Here is a 20,067-nt window from a genome sequence, read left to right on the forward strand (position 1 = left end):
TTATTGGTTGGGAGCGCTGCGAGCGGTTGCAACTAGGAAGTGTTGGCAGCCATTTTGTGATTCCGTCGAAGCGAGTAAGGGGGTAAAAAGGGCAAAAAAGGTAGGAAAGAGGACGGTAGAAGCACTGTAACCTTTGTGGGGGTGTTTAGGGTGTGCTACAGAGGTGGTGCGAAGCGAACTACTCATAGCTATCGGTCTGAAAGTGCTGGGTACGGAAATTAAGTGAGGTATTGCGTAGAGTCTGATGCTGCTAAGGTGAGCTGGTGCAGGATTCGGGGATGAAAGCGTGAGCCTAAACTGTGTGTCTTATGGTGTGAAGTCATGTGCCCTGGCCGCTGTGCCACACGTGTCTAAGTAATGTCAGTAATATTTTATACGTAGTAGGAGGAAGTTTTGTTTGGAACACGGTAATTTGTATATGGTGCTTAGGTGGTGTTATACATTTGTAAAGTGCAAACTACACAGAAAACGATTATTGATTGGAAGATAAGAAGCATTGGGTACTAAAATCTAGGGTGCATATTAGTTGCGTGAAAAAGCATGTTTGTCATTGGTTAATAAAGAGCAGTCTAAACATGGAGTACAGTCGATAGTATGAAATGTGCAAAAGCTCAACTAGACGTGATACTTGCATTTGGAAGGTACATTTGGAACTTAAAACAATGGTGAACTTTTAACCCATAAGTGCTGGTAAATGTTTGAGAATATGCTGAAAAATAAAATGATTCGTATAAAAAATCATGAACTTTTAACCTGCAGGTGCCGTAGAATGTTCCAAAAAGTGTGGTGATAAAATAGGTTGAACTTCTGACCTGTATGTGGCGCGGAATATTAAGTAGCTTTTCAGATGGAAAATTCAAAAATAACCAATGGAGATAGGTTTTGGAATGTCAAAGAAGGAATTAAGTATTCTGATTTGTTCTTTACATGTATTAATATGTGGAGCGACAGAGAAATTGTGCCATTACTGGTTCCATTCTTGATGAAAGCGGTGCAAAACATGTACTGTGTGACAAAGAAAGAATTGCATGCGTGTGTGACATTTGAAATCTGCATACCAACTACAAAGGTGAGGTAGAAATTAACAATGTATGTTATGTGGTCTGTAGTAGTGATTAAGTATTTGAGGTGGTATTTTTCAGTTTGAAAGTATTTTTTATTTCAAAATAGTATACTGTTAGTAAAGTGTGGTGTTTTATATTGGTTATAAAATATGCATAAAGTTGTTAAATATGTACTTTATATATGTTTAGGAATTTTTCACAAAGAAGAAATGTAGTTTCTCCTCTTCAAAGGACTGTATGGTTTTGAAAATGAGGTACAGCGTTAATTTGGGTTTGTTAATGTATTCAGGCGAGATAAACAAAATGTCCCACGTATGCAAATTATACTTTTTGTGGAAGTAGTGGGGAAGGGGAGAGGTAAGAGATGTATGTGTTATTAAGTTAAGAGCGATAAAACCAAAGCTAGAAATGTTATGTGGACAGGTTGTGGTCTCATTTTTGACAGTGAGAGGTAGATTTGAATATAAGTCTAGGTAGGTTGTTGTACTGTGAGGCCGTCTACAGTGTTTGGAGATTACATAGAGAGGCGATGGAGATAGTAAAAGTATTACGTTCCTTTTATATGTACGCATAGTTTGAATAATTTGATCATAGGTTGAGATATAATATGAACATGGTTTCTGGTTTGCATTTGGGTATAGTTAATAGTTTTAGTAGTTTGTGACTAGTGAATAATAAAACGGTAGATATACTAAAATATGTGGTAGTAAAAGTATTAATTATTGTCTGTTCTTATGAAACAGAAGTGGTTGGGGAGTGTTTCTTTAGAAGAGATGTTTTATAAATGTGTGAGAGATAAAAAAGAAATGAAAATGGTATATTTTCTGTATGACTTTCTTGACATTAGTAAACTACATGTCATCATTACAAGTGATAGTAATTGTCAGGCTGTTTTCCTGTGCTGAATATACGTAGGTGTTTAAGTGGTCTGGGTTTTACCGGTGCTCAGTTTCACTATCTCTTTTGAGATACTCGTCAATTTGTTCGTTCAATTTAATGTCCTTAATATGCATACAGTAAAGGGACGGTATATCAAAAGTTTGGAAATTACAACTTTGATTACTCTCCCCATCCTCTGCTATTCACTGTACAGAGTGTTTAAACGACTTTATTAACATACAGATGTATAGCTAGTAAAGGTGGTGTAGTGCCACTGGGCCCATTTATAAACCGTGCTATGGGATGGTTTATGTTTTACCCGCCAATTTGCATGTTTGAATACTTTTGGATGATAAGCGTTACAGAAGACACCTTTAAAAATTATGCCCCAGTATGGGTATAGTGCCGCTACTAGGAATGGTCGCGGTCTCTCTTTGATTTCGTACGGTTAAGCAATGGTGGGGGTGGGGTGGGGGAGGTGGGATTTGTTGGTGATTAAAACACAGACTTTAGTAACGTGCAGATGTCTAGCTACTAAAGGTGATGTAGTACCACTGGGACCATTTATAAAGCGCCCTATGTCATGGTATATGTTTTATCCGCAAATTTGCATGTTTTAATACGTTTTGCTGCTGAGTGTTTTGGGAGATATCTGTTGAAATTAAGCCTCTGTATGGCTATAGCGGCGCTTCCAGTTTTGCTGGGGCTCTTTGTTTTGTTGCATAAAGTTAAGCAAGGGCGGGTGTGGAGGTGGTGTAGTGGTACTGGAACTATTTATAAACAGCCTTATGGTATGGTGTATGTTTTACTTGGAAAATTGCAGGTTTCAATTAAGGGTGGGTGGAATTTGCTAAATTGACTTTTGCAAATTCTCGCGAAATTGCGCAAATATCCGCGAGCATGTGAAACTTTCGCGAAGATGCGGAAGATGCTTTTCCTGTCTGTTTGCGATGTGTTTTTGAGTGCTCACGGGAAAATATATCTCCAACTTGCTAACCAACTAATGGGCGCGGTCATCTTGCTCGCGATGCTTATTTCCTGTTCGCGATAGCAATGACGTGTTCGCGATCGCAAACTCTCGCGGGAAATCGCGACCGGCTACCAACAATCCAACATCTTGTGGCGAGAATGCATTTTTAAAGCATGAACAAGAAAAAACTTCCGTCTCGCGGCAGGTTGCAAAAGTTTTGACATTTTCGCGCTCTCCGCGGAACGCAAAAATGTCAAAATATAGCAAAATACGCGAGCGGAACGAAATTTACCGCCCAGGCCTAGTTTCAATACCTTTTGCTGATGAGCGTTCCAGCAGACACCTGTTTAAATTAAGGCTATGTATGGCTATAGTGGCGCTAATGGGAGCACTGGGGCTTGTTGTTTTGATTTCGTAAGGTTAAGCAAGGGAAGGGGTGGGGTTGGGAGAGGTGGGTATGTTGCTGATTATAACACGGACATTTGTAACGTGCATATGTGTAGCTAGTAAAGGTGATGTTGTGCCACTGGGTCAATTTATAAAGCACTCTATGGCATGGTACATGTTTTATCCAGAAATTTGCATGTTTTGATACCTTTTGTTGCTGGGCGCTGCGGCAGAGACTTGTTCAAATTAAGTCCCTGTATTGCTATAGTGGCTCTACCAGGTTTGCTGGGGTCTTTCTTTGATTTCGTAAGGTTAAGCAAGGATGGGGATGAGGGTGGTGTAGTGGCACTGGGCCCATTTATGAAGCGGTTTATGGTATCGTATATGTTTTTCTTGCAGATTTGCATGTTTTAATACCTTTTGGTGATGAGTGTTCCAGCAGACAGCTATGCAAATCACACATTATTTCTGTGGATAACAAGTCTTCGTGCTGATAGACACTCTTGCACTGTGATAGAAGGCTGCCAGCATTGATGGAAAATCATGAAACTTGCTGCTATTGTACATTTAAATGGAAGCTTGGATCATTTCTTTGTTACTATGGTGCAGTGAGGGCTTTAATTGGGAAAAAAACTGGGGTTGCTCTAAAAGGGGTGGGGCAAACCTGTTAAAGGGGTGTGGGCTATCCAAGTAGGGGCGTGGTCTACATGAAGATAACTAGCATTGTGTGCTGAAGAAAATCCCCTCGATTTATCCTACATTCGGGAAACACGCTCTTAAAAGGATTGCTCTTCCTCCTACAACGTGGGTCACGTAGCATGATGTCTCCACTTCTCAGTAGTGAGCAAAATGAGCATGCACACATCAATGTGCATGCTCTGACTGCAGTGCAATAAAAAAAAGCAAAAACTTGACTACCTTTGCGAGGGCCGAAAATAGAGCCCGCTAGAGACCCGTTTCGAGTTTTTCTGAAAATAACTGCCGGTGCTCAGAGCCGGCCCACTTAAAGCCCTGCATCCATTCATCCTAAGCACTGCGCCATCCAACCATCTTTCAATTCATTCAGACATTCCTACCTACATACATACATCTGTCCCTGCAGTTATTCTAAGTATCTATCAGCCCACTCGCCTATGGTAAGCACTGTGCCATCCATCCAGTTATGCGCCCATATATTCATACATACATCTGTCCCAGAACCAATCCTATGCGTCTATCAGCCCACCCGTGTATCCTAAGTACTGGTCCATGCATCCATTTATCCTTCCATTCATCCATATATCCATACATCCATCCATCTAGCTATCCATTCATTCATCTGGTCATGCAACCAGTCGCCCTTTATTCAACTATCTGTTCTCATTTTCGTGCACTCTCCGCCGCCGATCCTAAATACTGGGGTATTATACTCATTCACCCAGCCTCTTAAGGGGCCGAAAAGGCTGGCGATAATCATTGAGAGGCAGATGAAGTTTCTGATAAAGAACAAGAAAGCTTTGAGTTGCTCTTTGTGGACCAGAGTTCACCACCCTTCTTTGGTGGTGTTTTAAACAAAGGTTGATGTAGGGAAAGAAATGTAAAGCAGCTTTTCAGTGTTAGACGTTAATTTAGAAAGATAACAGGGTATATTATCAAGAACGGCGTTAAAATTATTACTCTGCTAAAGCGGCGATAATGGGCTTGATAATATTCCCTTGTCAATTGCCGTAGCCGGCCAGGTTGTGGTGTGAAGCTGGGCTTCTATGGGAATTCACAGCTCATTATTGCTGCTTTAGCGGCAGTTTCCTGCCGAAAAAGCGGCAATAATTTTAACGCCGTTCTTGATAAAATGCACCTAAGTGAGCCAGGCAAAGCGTGTGTTTTCGTAGCTCTACAACAACACCCTGTGAAAGGTGAGAGCAGGGTTGTGTTGGAGTTGGCTGCGTGTGGTCGTCTCCAAAGGTGCAACAAGAGCGAAATTTCGGGGGAGGCTAGTTCTTTCAGCAATAGGCAGAGTGGGGATGTAGGGGCTCTAAAAAGGGGTGGAAAAAAACAGAGCATCATTTACAAGCAAAAGGTCTTTTGAAGACCTGTGAAGTACTCGGGTGAGGCTCTGTGTGTGCTATTGCGAAGCTGTCTAAGGGAGTCAGGGGCAATGGGCGTTGTGCGCCTTGTGGTCTCTCTGCTAATCATGCCACGATGATGTTGCTCCGACACTGCAAAAAGAGAATGGAAATCGTGAGAGAAAATGGCTCTCTTCAAAGGATCTTGGGGCATATCACCAAGGCCTGGCGTTAGAATTATCGCCGCTTTTGCGTCCGTTTTCGGATGAAAAGCGGCGATAATTCTATCGCCCTATCAGCATGGACACACTAACGCGTGGATCCATGCCTTAGCTCCAATCTCCTTAGTGCCTCGCATCGCTAATGAGATGCGAGGTAGGCGTTCCCGACAGAAATCCAGCGAAAATAACCGCTATTCCGGCTTCTCCCTATCAACAATGGATTCGCTATCCCACCTAGTGACTGAAAATGTAGTGCTAACCGGGTATATCGCCGGTTTCTTACGCCTGCTCTTTTTATTACTAAGCCATATGTGTCATGGGAGGTGGATTGTCATGCTAAGTCCACATCTCCCTATTTACAATATTTATCCTAATGCTGTGTTTGATCGCTGGAAATTCTGCGATATTGCCGAATTACACTGCTATTGCCGGGATTTCTATCGCCTCGGCGATGCGCGTTGCTAATAGTGTGCTAACCGGGCGATGGAATCCGGCGATAGGCGGCGTTAGAATTGTGCCCGCTAGACACGGCCAGCGATAATTATCGCTGGCAGTTGATGATATGCCCCTGCTTTTTTCCTACAGCGCGACTCACCTGGCATGATGTCTCCACTATTTAGTAGTGAGCAATGTGCATGGTCTCACTGTCTCACTTCAGTCCAATAAAAATAAAAAAAACAATGGACTACCGTTGCGAGGCCCGAAAATAGAGCCCCATAGAGATCCGTTTCGAGGCCCCCAAAAATAAACTGCCGGTGCTCAGACTCCCTCCCCTCCAATTAAAGCTTTGGGTGCAGTGTTATGTTTGCGAAGTTGTAGATAAAATTGTTAGGCTAATAATGGTAATTTTTCTGTGTGCCGTTTGGATGGTAATATCATCCTAAGTATATAGATTACAATTTTTTTAAATATTATCTATAAAGTTCTCTGCGGTGGGTTGCAGAGGGAGTTTGTGGGGTGGTGGGGTGTGGTGGAGAGGGGAAAAGTACGAGGTAGTGTACTTACATGTAAATTGTAAAGGTGTATGTAAATAATTAAATAAATAGTTGCTGTATGTTCTATGGCACTACCCGTCATCCTACTGCTCCCCTGCCGTGCTCCATCGCATTGCAGCACTGCCTCTGGAAGCCGTCAGTAGAATTTATGTAATTGTATGGTATTATTGTAATATATTGAACTGATGTAAAAAATATTTGAATCTTTTTTTTTTCACAAAATTATTTCGTTTGGATAACAATTTGAAAATGCCTAGAAGAACTGAGAAAAAAAGACAAGAAAAGAAGCATTTATAATTGCAGAAAAGAAAAGATTTGGAATTACAAAAATATGAGAGCACTACACAAACAGTTTCTTCTGGTAAAAAACACTCGACAATTTCTGAAAAAAATATTACGAACATTTAATGAAAATAACAACACACAAAGGAAAAAGAAGAATTTTTCAAGTAAGGAGAAGGAGACTTCAATTTCAAATACAAGGAAAAGAAAACATGATAAAGAAACAGTATCTGTTACCCGGAGACAAAAACTATTTCAAGAAATTCGTCAGAGACTTTTTCAAACTAGAGTGATTCAAAATTTAATGAGGACATGCTGCAAATTTTTAAAAAAAGCTGCAATTCAAACAGAAGCAGCGTATCGAAAGTATAGTGGATACTGCTTTCACTTTAAAACAGAAGTTATTCATTGTGATTTTGAAGAGGATCAAAGTATTAGATAAACTAATCAAAGTGTTGAAAGAGAAAAGTAGAAGAAAAAGACTGGTGAACAGAACCAACTTTTGCAAAATCTTTAGTGGACATCGGAAACATACTTCCAGTAGTGAGCCTTTTCTTAATGAGGAAAGTTACTTCCAGGAAAATAGTTTACCATTTGCAGTTGTTACTAGAGGTCGTTGCTACAAAGTTCAGGATGGTTGTCCCCTTCCAAAAGTTGGTTGGTAAAAGTGCAGAAGAGTTAATAGTTGAAGAAGTGCAAGGGAAACGTACACAAGCTCCTGTGTATAAGTGGGGTTGTAGCAGTATTTGTAGTATTCGACAGGAATCTATTGATATAATGCAAAATTTGCTACGAGAATATACATAGAAAAGTATTAAACAGAAGATTAAGTTGTTGCAAGGACTAGATCCATGTAATGTAAGAAAATATACTGAGAAACATGGGCATTCTCTGGCTTGTCTTTCAAGAAAAGTGTATAAAAGTGTTTTTCATCACTTGCGGATGTCAGCAGTACACCATTTAGAAATGAGGAAGTTTGTAAGAAAACTGTACTATGTAAAAAGTCCTGCATTATGTTTAATTGAACTGAATACAGCTCTTTTATATGGTTCTTTATCAGATGTTCAAAACAATTGTGATGATTTTGAAATGCGATATTTTGGTTCAGAAGAGCAGTCAATAGAAAGTGAAAGTTTGACAATTACAGATGTTGAAGGAGATGGGAAAGTGATTAGCACTGACCAGTTTGAAGAAGAAATTGGAAGGTTTAATGTAGTGTGCTCTGAAATACCAAAATATGTTTGTTGTCGACGTAGTCATTATAAAAGTCAAACTAGGAATGTTGATTTGTATTTGAAAAGTGAAAAGGAGAACAATAGTAAGTCGGAAGAATTTGCAACATACTTGTTGGTGGAAGGTCGATTTGAGTTAGGTAGTGATCAACGTATATGTAAATATTGTTACAACAAATTAGAAGAAAACAAAATGCCTGCTAGAGCAGTACATAATAACTTAGAATTAGTAGCAATTCCGGAGGAACTGAAAGAATTGAATACATATGAGTCGGTTCAAATTCAATCTGTTCATCTTTTTCAAACTATAAATCGGATGGAGCCTAAAACAGGTAAACTGCCACCAACAGACTTGCAAAGAGGGCTGAAAGATTGATAGTGGTTTACTTACCTTTGGATTTTAAGAAAAATATTGAAACTATTGCTGGAGAGAAAGACGAAAATGAGGCAGTAGTCATTCTAAATAATGGTGTACCAACAAAGAATCAGAAAATATGGCAAGAATTTGTGGATGTTAACAAAGTTGAAAAGGCTACCTTATATCTTATAGAGAACAATATTTATTACAAAACTGTAAACGTGGATGAACAGGTAATAAGTTTAGAAGATGAATGTGAAATTTCAAGTGGTCAAATAGAGAAAGTGGACAAGTCAAGGACTGAAGAGATTTATGAACATTACACAATATGTCCTTTGCATTCAAAAGAAGCAATAGGAAGCAGCATTGAGTTATTTCAAATGAAAAAAGCACAGGGAACTCCAATGAGTGTATGGGAGAAGAGCTTGGAAGCTCGTTGTTTTCCACAGTTGTTTCCTACTGGAGAAGGTGGACGATATGATGACCGACCTGTACATATTCCAGCTTCAGAATATCGGTCAACAAGATTATATTCTGAAGATCCTAGATTTCGACAGTGCATTCCATACATATTTCACCTTTTGTTTGAAAGTGATTTATCTTCTTTATCATTGAACCACATACTTAAAACTTGAGTTCATCAATCACTTCTTTCTGCGAAAGAATTTGTGGAGAAAGTTGAAAAAACAGATGAAAATTTAGAAGCACAGTTAATCAATTTGATGGCATGTCAACGTAGAACAAATGAGTATTGGTATCATCATCATGTGTATGTTACGGAACTTAGGTACACCAACATGGTTTGTCACACTTAGCTGTGCAGATTATGCATGGGAAGATTTGCTTGAGTTTCTAAGAGAAGGGAAATTCAATATTAAAAATGTTGAAATAAAGACTCCTGGTGAACTGTGTTCATTGGATCCTGTAAATGTGTGCAGATATTTTAATCATAGGTTTCAAGCTATGATGTCTTTTATCTGCAATAAAAAGAATCCACCTCTTGGAGAAGTTACCGATTTCTTTTGGAGAAAGGAGTACCAAGCAAGAGGTGCACCTCATATACATATGCTACTATGGGTCAAGGATGCACCTAAATTTGAAACTTATTCTGATGAAACAGCATTGCCTTTCATCGAACAGTGTGTGACATGTGAGATTCCAGGAGAAGAAGCAGATAGAAGCTTGAGACAGCCAGTTTTATGTTTCCAAAGTCATCGTTGTGGAAAGTGCTGCAGAAGAAAATACAAGTCTAAAGGAAAATGTTACACCAAGGGGCCGATTCCGATCCTGTATTTTTTTTTCCCGTACGACTCGTATCCGTATTTTTTTATGTACGAATCGTACAAGTACCGTACAAACGGTGAAGTACGATTCGTACGGGGAAAATACATACAAATCGCCTCGGGGAAAGTCTACGAGACGTCCCCGGACAGTTTTACGTACGAGTCATAAAACTGAAGTCCGAGTGCACAAGTCCGATCTGTACCGGCGTTCCGAATGCACAAGCGTATGGAAAATGTCCCGTACGGAGCGAACTGTGTACGACCCCTACCCTGGGTACACATGTGCCTGGGGTACGAGTCGTACGGCCCCCCACCCCAGCCCCGTATGTACGTGCCGTACCCCCACCCCAGCCCCGTATGTACGCGCCGTACCCCCACCACAGCCCCGTATGTACGCGCCGTACCTCCAGCCCCGTATGTACGCACCGTTCCCCCACCCCAGCCCCGTATGTACGTGCCATACCCCCAGCCCCGTATGTACACGCCGTACCCCCACCCCAGCCCTGTATGTACGTGCCGTACCCCCTGCCCCGTATGTATGCGCCGTGCCCCCACCCCAGCCCCGTATGCACGCGGCATACCCCCAGCCCCGTATGTACACGCTGTACCCCCACCCCAGTATGTACACGCCGTACCCCCAGCCCCGTATGTACGTGCCGTACCCCCACCCCAGCCCCGTATGTACGTGCCATACCCCCAGCCCCGTATGTGCGCGCCGTACCCCCACCCCAGCCCGTATGTATGCGCCGTACCCTCAGCCCCGTATGTACGTGCCGTACCCCCACCCCAGCCCCGTATATACGCGCCATACCCTCAACCCCGTATGTATGTATGTAGATGTCAGAAGTGCAGCGTACTCTATCAACACACTTTCTAGAACATTCTACAACACGTGCAGGTTAAAAGTTCATCAATCTTTTTAAACTTAACCATATTTGTTTGCAACATTTTCTCGAAAATTTAACGGCATGTGCAGGTTAAAAGTTCACAATTGTTTTGAGTTCAAACAGTGCCTTCCAAATGCAAGTAGCAGATGTGGTTGAGTTGACAATTTTTATCCTATGATATGTACTCCACGTTGAAACTGCTTTTTCTTAACCAATCACAAAGATGCTTTTCCACAAAACGAATGTGCACCCTACTTTTAAAAAAGAATGCTTTTCGTCTCCCAATCATGTATCGTTTTGTATGGCAATACAAATTAGTTCCCCATCTTTAAACATATCTCTTATTCTACCAAGGAGCTGCATGAGCTACAGACATCTTTCCATACCTTCCAGCCATACCTTCAGTTTTCCTGAATAACTTAAAGCTGTGCATCCGCACTTATATGTAGCTCCAACTAATCAACACACGGGCTCTTTTTAGAGCCAACCTATAACTGACAACTTGGGCCCACTATTTTAGGGCCAGGTAACGGCAGCTCCCGCACCCTCACCAAAATGTATTCTCCACACAGCCGTGACGCAGCGTCCGGACCATCTGACTTTGCAGAACAGAGCTCTCGCTTTGATCACCACCTCTACTCCCCCATAGGGGTGAGTAGTTTGCGCTTTACAAATACCGTATTGATTTAGCTTCGCACTCCCTATACAACACCACCTAACCACCATATACAAGTTGGACAAGTGTGGCACAGCGCTCAGAGTACATGACTTCACAGCATAGCAAACACAGTCTCATGGTTTCATACCTGAGTCCAGCAGCAGCTCAATTGAGCAGCATGACACTCTAGGCAATACCTCACTTAATTTCCGTACCCAGCACTTTTAGACCAGTAGGGGTCAGTAGTTCACCGGCTTTACCCCGAGTCTATCAGCAGCTCAGCTTACGCCCCCAGTGCCATCAGACCCGTAGGAGTGAGTAGTTTGCACTTTACAAATACTGAATTGATTTGATACACACAAATTTATCTTCACACTCCCTGTATAACACCCCCTAAGCACCATACACAAGTTACAATGTTTGAAACAAAAGTTCCTCCGAGTAAGTATAACTACATACTGACACTACTTGGACAGATGTGGCACAGCGGCCAGAGCACATGACTTCACAGCATATGACACTCTGTTTGGACTCATACTTTCATCCCAGAGTCTGGGAACAGCAGCTCATTCCTAGCACCATGAGACTGTACACAATACCTCACATATTTCTCGTACCCCAGGACTTTCAGACCAGTACGGGTCAGTAGTTCATCCTAGTAGGTATAAACACATGCGGACACTACTTCCACAGGTGTAGTGCAGCGGCCACAGCACATGACTTCACAGCATAAGACACACAATTTGGGCTCACGCTTTAATCCTCGACTCCCGCACCAGCTCACCTTAGCAGCATCAGACTCTAGGCAATACCTCACTTAATTTCTGTAGACCAGCACTCTAACACTGCTAGGGGTGAATACTTTGCTTCACACCCCGTATATAGTACACCCTAAACACCCCACAGAGGTTACAGTGCTCCAACTCTCCTCTTTCCCACTTTTTTCACCCTTTTTTCCCCTTACTCACTTCGACTGAATCACAAAATGGCAGCCAATACTGCTCGTAACGCCTCAGTCAATCAGATGGCAGAATTCCCAAATATCGATATCTGTAAATTTCAATATTTCTCAAAAACTACTGAACGGATTTACACCAAATAAACAAAAGTGTGCTCTCTAGACCAAGACCCTTCTCCCTGCCAAATTTGGGGTAATTCCGTTCACCCGTTCAACCTGTAGCCTTGTCTAAAGTTTCCTATGGAAATTAACATGGAGAAAACCTGTTTTGAGACCCCCCTTTTTTCTCGGCCCCCCTTGACGAATCACCCCCAAACTTCCCACATAGGAGCTGATATGAACAAAGAATTAGTTTGGAACATCTCATAAAGATTCATCAAACGACGCCAAAGTTATAAGCAAAACAAAAAATGTTCTTCCTATGGAAACTTGGTCCTAACTATAACTACCTACTGCCGACTGCCAGTAATGGTAAAATATATATATATATATATATATTCACAGAAAAAACCATAGGTTTCAGGCATGTTATAGTTAGGAATTAGCATTTAAACAACCTCAGAAATTCACTGAAAAAACCATAGGTTTCAGGGGTGTTATAGTTAGCTGGACTTTTCACTTGTACAAAACCATTGAAATTCCCCCGTTATAGTTAGTTCAGCTAACTATAACTCGCGCGCCCGCAATGCACTGCTGATGACGTCACATATAACATCACTCATGACATGGTCAGTGACATCACTCATGACATCACTGATGACATCTCAAATGACATCACTGATGACATCACTGATGACATCATCCAGTGAATGTGTGTTTTTCTGAAAGTTAAATATGTTTTATATATGTATATCTCAAGGTCGATGGAAGAATAAATGGGTATATAAGTGTCTAAATGGATGATTTGTTTTTGAAAAATTGATTGTGTAACTGACTGATTAAGTGCATCATAGTGAAAACATGGCTTAGTGAGTAATGTTTAACCCCTTCGACGCTCATGACGGAGCGGTTCCGTCATGAGCGTCGGTTGCGCTGTGCGCATGACAGAACCGCTCCGTCATGGCCCCGCCCGCGCACAGAACCTTCAGCACGGCGCAGAAATCCGCGCCGCGCTGAAGGGGTTAAATATGTAAATATCTGTATCAGTCTCTCACTTTGTGTATAAGTGGCTGCATGGGTTGGTGAGTAGCTACATGGGTGTCTATATAGGTTATTAGTTGTTTTTTTGAGTATCAGTCTGAGTGTCTGCATGGTTCGGTGGGGGGTATTACGTAGTGCATAGGTGCATGAATGAGTGACTCACTGTTTGTATGTGTTGAAGACAGCATGTGTGCAGGACTGTATGGGTGGATGAGTGTGTGTATGGGTGTGTTAGTGAGTGAATGACTGTCTCAATAGAGTCTTTATGAGTAACTACATATGTTTTAAACTAGTACATGTGACTATTGGTGTACATAAGTGAGTATATGTGAGAGTGAGAGATTGAAAGAGTTCCTGTATGAATAAGTATGTGTTTCTATAAGTGATTGTTTACAAGACTAAGTATGTGTAAGTTTCCATAGAAGTAAGTGTGGTGGTGTGTGTATAACTGTATAAGCAAGTAAATGTATGTTTGGTTCTTTATTAGCATGAGTGACTATGTGTGTGAGTAACTCTATGGATGAGTGGCATTGTGTAACAGGATGTATAGGTGTATGAGTACATATGATGAGTGAGTACATGTAGGAGTGACTGTATAGGACTGTTGGTGAATGAGTGGATGTGTATGAGGATCTTAGAATTACTGAAGAGGTTGTTGTAACTGGTATTGGTATGTCCATTGTTTTGAAAATTTGAGTCTCTATTTTTGAATGTGTGTATCAAAGGTTATATTAGGGTGAGAGGAGGTCTGCCACTCTATCACAAGGATGATGTCATCAGTGATGTCATCAGTGATGTCATTTGAGATGTCATCAGTGATGTCATGAGTGATGTCACTGACCATGTCATGAGTGATGTAATATGTGACGTCATCAGCAGTGCATTGAGGGCGCGCGAGTTATAGTTAGCTGAACTAACTATAACGGGGGAATTTCAATGGTTTTGTACAAGTGAAAAGTCCAGCTAACTATAACACCCCTGAAACCTATGGTTTTTTCAGTGAATTTAGGAGGTTTTTTAAATGCTAATTCCTAACTATAACGTGCCTGAAACCTACGTTTTTTTTCTGTGAATTTCAAAGGTTTTTTAAATGCTAATTTCTAACTATGCCTACAGAGATAGGACATGTGAAGAAAGAAGAAAAAATGCACAGTAAGAAAAAAAAGAAGTGCAGAAAGAAGCAACAGAAGTCCGCAAAGACGAAGAAAAGTGCAGGAAGAAGGATAACGTGCAGAAAGAACAATAAGAAGAGCAGAAAGAAGCCTTGTTGCAAAATCATCCTGTACCCTCAACTTTTTCAGATGGATACTGGTGGTAACTGAGTCTGACTAACCAGTCCTAGAGCCAGTGGTAGGTTAAAAGACACTTAGAATACAGTGAAAACACCTACATACACTAGGGAACATTATGCGTTGGGGTCTCCCTGTGATTAGCATGACCTCCTCTGTAAGCCCCTAGTATATAATAGGGCATGGGGATTAAAACTACCTCTTAAAACAGGCCACAGGGCGTTTTTGCACACGTTAACTCAGGCCCCGTCCCCTCCCTTCACCACTCTGTAAACACGCCCTGTGTCCGTTTTTAGTTGGGAGATTAAGTTCATTTGAATCCTGAGGGTCCCTAGGGTCCAACTAGCCCACTAGGTACCTCCAGTAAGTGCCAGAGAGCTGCGTTGCAGAGAGGTGTAAAAAGTGGCACGGCCTGGACCACCTCTCTGCAATGCAGCTCAGTGGCGCTTACTGGAAGCACTTGGTGGGCTAGTTAGCCCCCAGGGGCCCTCAGTATTGAAGGGAAATTATATCCCCAATTTAAAATGTGCCATAGTGCGTGTTTGCACACGTCACCTCAGGCCCCGTCCCCTCCCTTCACCACTGTGTAAACGCGCCCTATGGCTGTTCTAAGTGGAGAGATTAAGTCCCCTTGAATCCTAAGGGTCCCTGAGGTCAAACTAGACCACTAGGTACCTCCAGTAAGCGCCACAGAGCTGCGTTGCAGAGAGGTGTAAAAAGGGGCTTGGCCTCAGAACACCTGTCTGCAGCACAGCTCCCTGGCGCATACTGGAGATGCCTGTTGGGCTAGTTGGCCCTCAGGGACCCTCAGTATTGAAGAGGAATTAATTCCCCAACTTACAATTCACCAGGGGGCATGTTTGCAGAGTGCTGCAAGGAGGGGGCGTGGCCTCCGGCACGATGCCAGTCTTTTATTTATTTGAATTTTTTAAGAAGGGGGCTGTGTGGTTCCCCTTCTTATTCTAATTTATTGGCCCTGATGACCCCATCCCCCAGGGCCTGTCTCCTAATTATATTTATTTGACCCCAATCCCCAGGGCCGGCCACTGTTTTTTATTATTTTTTAAAAATATATATTTATAGACACACCGAGGACATGCTGGACAAACCGTACATACCTATCACCATGACGATTTGCGTGATATTCATTAAAAGGCGACTATGCATACAATGAATCCACGTGGAATGTATTTACACCACTAGTGAAGCTCTGACATGTCTGATGCCCTACCGTGCCTAATCCCGGTAGACACCCTTGTCGTTTATTTATACAAACATAGGTAGCTATTGACGGGCACATTTAATACACATGCACACTAACCCTGGGCGTAGTTCGCGTAGTCGCGCTTCGCGAAGCTTCGCGAAGATGTCATTGCACTACGCGACCTTCGCGAAGCTTCGCGAGCTTGCGTAGTTGCTTGTGGCAACCTGTTCGCGATGGCTTTTTCTTGTTCGCGAGCGCGGTAAGCATGTTCGGGGAACTGTTTGCATGCTCGGGGGATATATCTCGCGATCTTACCCATGCGGTCGCCAATGGGCGCGGCCATCTTGTTTTTATATAGTCCCGCCCGCTCGCGATGCCTTATTTCCTGTTCCGGGTCGCGGATAGCGTGTTCGCGATGTGCATTGACGTGTTCGGGAGCGCATTTTACTTGTTCGCGATAAATTGTACATGTTCGCGAGAAATATCGCGCGAACTTACCCACGCGGTCGCGAATGGGCGCGGCCATCTTGTTTTTCACTCTATGCCATGTTTCTGGGCCTACTTTTGTATCCTCCCTTTATCTCAGCAATCCTTTGTCTTTTAAGCCTTTTTCCTGACTTTTTTTAGTTATTATCTATCTCTCTGTTTGCCTCAGTTTATATTTTGCATTTTATTTCTACTTTTACTGTGTTTTTGTTACTTTTATAAAGTTCTTTCTATCTTCTTCCCCCTAACTTTTTTCCCCTTCTGACTTTTCTTTTCCGCCTCCCACCCACCCCAGAACCATGGCCAAGGGCACACCAAGTCCCAAGGGCAAGGGACCTGCAGGCGCAGAGAAGCGCCGCCTGCCTTGCGGCAGAATGCGTCCTGCAGGGGTGCAGGCCCGGCAACTGTTTGGGGAGGAGGAGGTGGCGGCTCTTGTTTTTTTCATCCAGCGCCTCCTCCCCTTGACCTTGGCAGCAGGCGGCAGGCCCGGCTCCGGATACGCTACCCAGGAGCGGCACCGTCGGTGGGCGAAGGTGCGCCGGGCCGTGTTCCGGTGCACTGGGATCCGGCGCACCCACAACCAGCTAGCTCACCGGTGGTCCGACATCCTGGACCGGGAGCAGGACCTGTTGGACCTGCTAGGTGTCGAGGTCATCGGGCTTGGTGAGTAACTGATTGTGTATATTAAATTAGATGAACAACAAGATTACTGCTGCGTGCCAAGCGTTGCTGGTATTACGTTCCAAAAAGCAAAATGTTCTTTGATTTAAGGACCCAGGTTCCCGGTGGTACTCTTACTTGTTTGCAACGTAGTTTGCGCTAGCTTGTGCTGATGCTGATTATGTAAGAGTTTACTTTACAGAACTGAAGTTAGGTAATGCGATTTGCTAGAGAGACTCTAGTCCTTCCATTGTCCTACTGTGAAATAGTGGTGGATGGATATTGGATACTAGGTTTAGTTTGTTAGTAGTAGTTACTAATTGTTTTATGCGGTCTGCGTGACGCATCCTCTGTCACTGAGTGCTGCTTACCCCAGTCCTCCGTCGAACCTTTTGTACTTTGTTTAGTGTGTGGTAGGCTTAGCATGGTCAGTCAGTAGCAGAACTAGATCAGCATTATGCAACAAACCCACAATTTGTTGTATGTATGCACTAATGTATGCAACTATGCATGTGTCCTCCATCTCATCATCTATGCATTTGATGGCTGACAAAAAATTCAAGTGCAGACTTAGTGAACAATTGGCCCGTCTGGAATAGGTGGTGTAGGTCAGGTGGTACTTACTAGGCTTTGTTAGTATTTGGAATCAGAATGATCAAGGAACACTGGATTGTTCATAAATAAGTAGACGATCCGTAAATGCACTAGGAAGCAGCCAGTAGTCGATCCATCTGATTAGATAGGGCAATTTTATTGCACTTGTTGTTTCCTAAAATGTTCTTTGACTTATTGTTTTTCCAAATGATTTATTATTTTTCTCACAGCACTCCTTAATGTTGGTCTCTTTCTGTATTATATTTTACATGATCATCAGCACCACCCAGGGGCAAGAAGACGGGGTCGGAGTCGGCGGGGGAACCCCAGGACCTCTCCTCTACTGAGGCTCCTGCAGCTGGCCCCAGTAAGTCCTCCATTGGTTAGATTGACATTTATATTTCCCTAAATGTTATGTTACTGCATCTTTTTTTTTCCAAACTCTAAATTATGGTTCCACTTTCTGAATCTTTTTTACAAAAGCTTACTTCTTTGACCTTGACTATCTGTTTACTAATTCTGTTTATCCCTGCCTCGAAGTTGCTTCTAACTCCCTCTGCTATGACTCTCTGTGCTACTAATACTACTACTATTACTATTACTATTATTACTCTGTGTGTAGCGAAGCTTGCACAGTTGCCCACTCTTTAATAGACGGTTTTCTTTGCAACAATTAAACTCTGATTGACCAATAGCTCTAGCCACTGGGTCCTGTCCTTTGGTTGTCCTCTTCAAGTCTTCTCAATGTTGAGGCTTTGACAATTACCACAAACAAAATTCCCAACCAGATATTTGACTAGTATTTTTGATCGGATAGTACATGATACTACTATTGTCTATGATTCTGCAGAGCCACATACAGAACTATGCACAACAAAATAGGATGGTGGTGATGGGAGGTTGGATCTTACTGATCACACCTCAGTCAGAAAAACCCAGGATCCCCTAACAGACTAGCTATAGTGTCTCACATTAGGGTCCCACTCCCGACCCCCCCACGAAGACGATACACAATGTTGATGATGACGGAGACAGAGACAATCCAGAACATAATAACAAACACCATTTTGCTCACACACTTGTGTAAGTCCACTCCACCACACCAAATACCACAGAGTCTATGTGTAAGTTCAAAAGGTTTATTTGAAACAAGTATCAAACTCTGTACATCGTTAATATGAAATTTAATTTACGACAGCCATAGTCAATAAGCCAGCAAAAAGCCTAACATTAAAACAGTAAACATTTACAAGTGCATGATTGACAACAAGAACAAGAGCCAAGATCTTTATAATTGTGGAAGATCCCTCACCGTAGAACGTAGAAATACTGGTTACATCATCTTGCATCCACTATGCTCTGTAAATCTCTGGTTTGTAGAAGGGAATCTTTCGCCTATGATATATGAGAAAAACACTGCGAGTTAGCCGTTAGATAGTATACTGGTGAATGATGCTAGCATTTTGCAGTCATGCCAAAAAGTGTAACATGTATGTGTGATGGCTAAGCAATATAAACTAAACAAAGTCAATATGTTGTTTTTTTTTCGACCTCTTCACTTGTACGCAACAGTCAAGCGGCCTTAAAGGCATCTACTGCACATCAATACGCTGGCAGGTATAATATGCACCAAAAGAGTAGTAGTCGACATGATGAATCTAAAAGGGTTACTCATGGCTCAGGCTAACTTTCAAAAGAGTAGAGTAGGACTAGATGACCCTCGGAAGTGGAACCATATCCTACTAGTGTCTGTCTACTGACTGTACTTACTGTCTAGTGCTGATGTATGTTGCATCGCATTAACTTTTTGTTCAATGTTCCAAGTGAACACTTAAAATAGGGGGAGGTTTACAGGCATCTAAAAAATTTGATGCTTTTTTCTAGGCACACTACCATCCACCAGTGCCGTCGGGGCCAGCGATGCGGCCATTCCGGAGGGGGCAGGCGAACTGGCGGCACCTGCAGGAGACACAGGGCCCAGGGGGGATCCAGCAGCAGTGGCCGGCGGCGGTGAGTTATATTCATTACTTCTTGACATTACAGCTAGATGGAACTGTGTTCACTATTTCACTGTACTGTGCGACAATATACAACGGTTGAAGAAGACACCCTTTACGTAGCATTACCAGCGTGAGTAGAGTAACCAATGGCCTCTTCTATTTGATTCCAAAATCAGCTGTGAATGTTTTATGGAGAAGACAAACTCAGATCAGATGACCTTCATGGATGTGTTGAACATAGAGGGAAAGCACTAAGGGTGGAAGGACGGGCGAGATAAACAATATGACTGACCGGCAGAGAAGGATATGTTGTTGGAAGCATGTATAGGAGTCTGATAGTAATAAGATCAGATGCATGGGTTGTTGAAGGATGGGTGGAAGGTGAAAGAATGCCTGCCTGGGTGGGCGACACAGTATGGGTGGATAGTACTAGATAGCAAGAATCAGCGGTGTTTTTGGTTCAAACTCAAAGCCAAGG

General features: G+C 42.5%; 1 protein-coding gene across 1 annotated transcript in view; it reads left to right on the forward strand.

Moving 5' to 3' along the window:
- The window catches only part of LOC146817733 (uncharacterized), a 43,749-nt gene that overhangs the window by 21,948 nt on the left and 1,734 nt on the right, over window positions 1–20,067 (forward strand). Inside the window, exons 2-3 of the mRNA XM_085609673.1 lie at window positions 17,870–17,956; window positions 19,474–19,599. Coding sequence (XP_085465799.1) covers window positions 17,870–17,956; window positions 19,474–19,599 — 213 coding nt within the window. The remainder of the gene's footprint in view (window positions 1–17,869; window positions 17,957–19,473; window positions 19,600–20,067) is intronic.

Source organism: Triturus cristatus, chromosome 6 (genome assembly GCF_964204655.1).
Source record: "Triturus cristatus chromosome 6, aTriCri1.1, whole genome shotgun sequence".
NCBI lineage: Eukaryota > Metazoa > Chordata > Amphibia > Caudata > Salamandridae > Triturus > Triturus cristatus.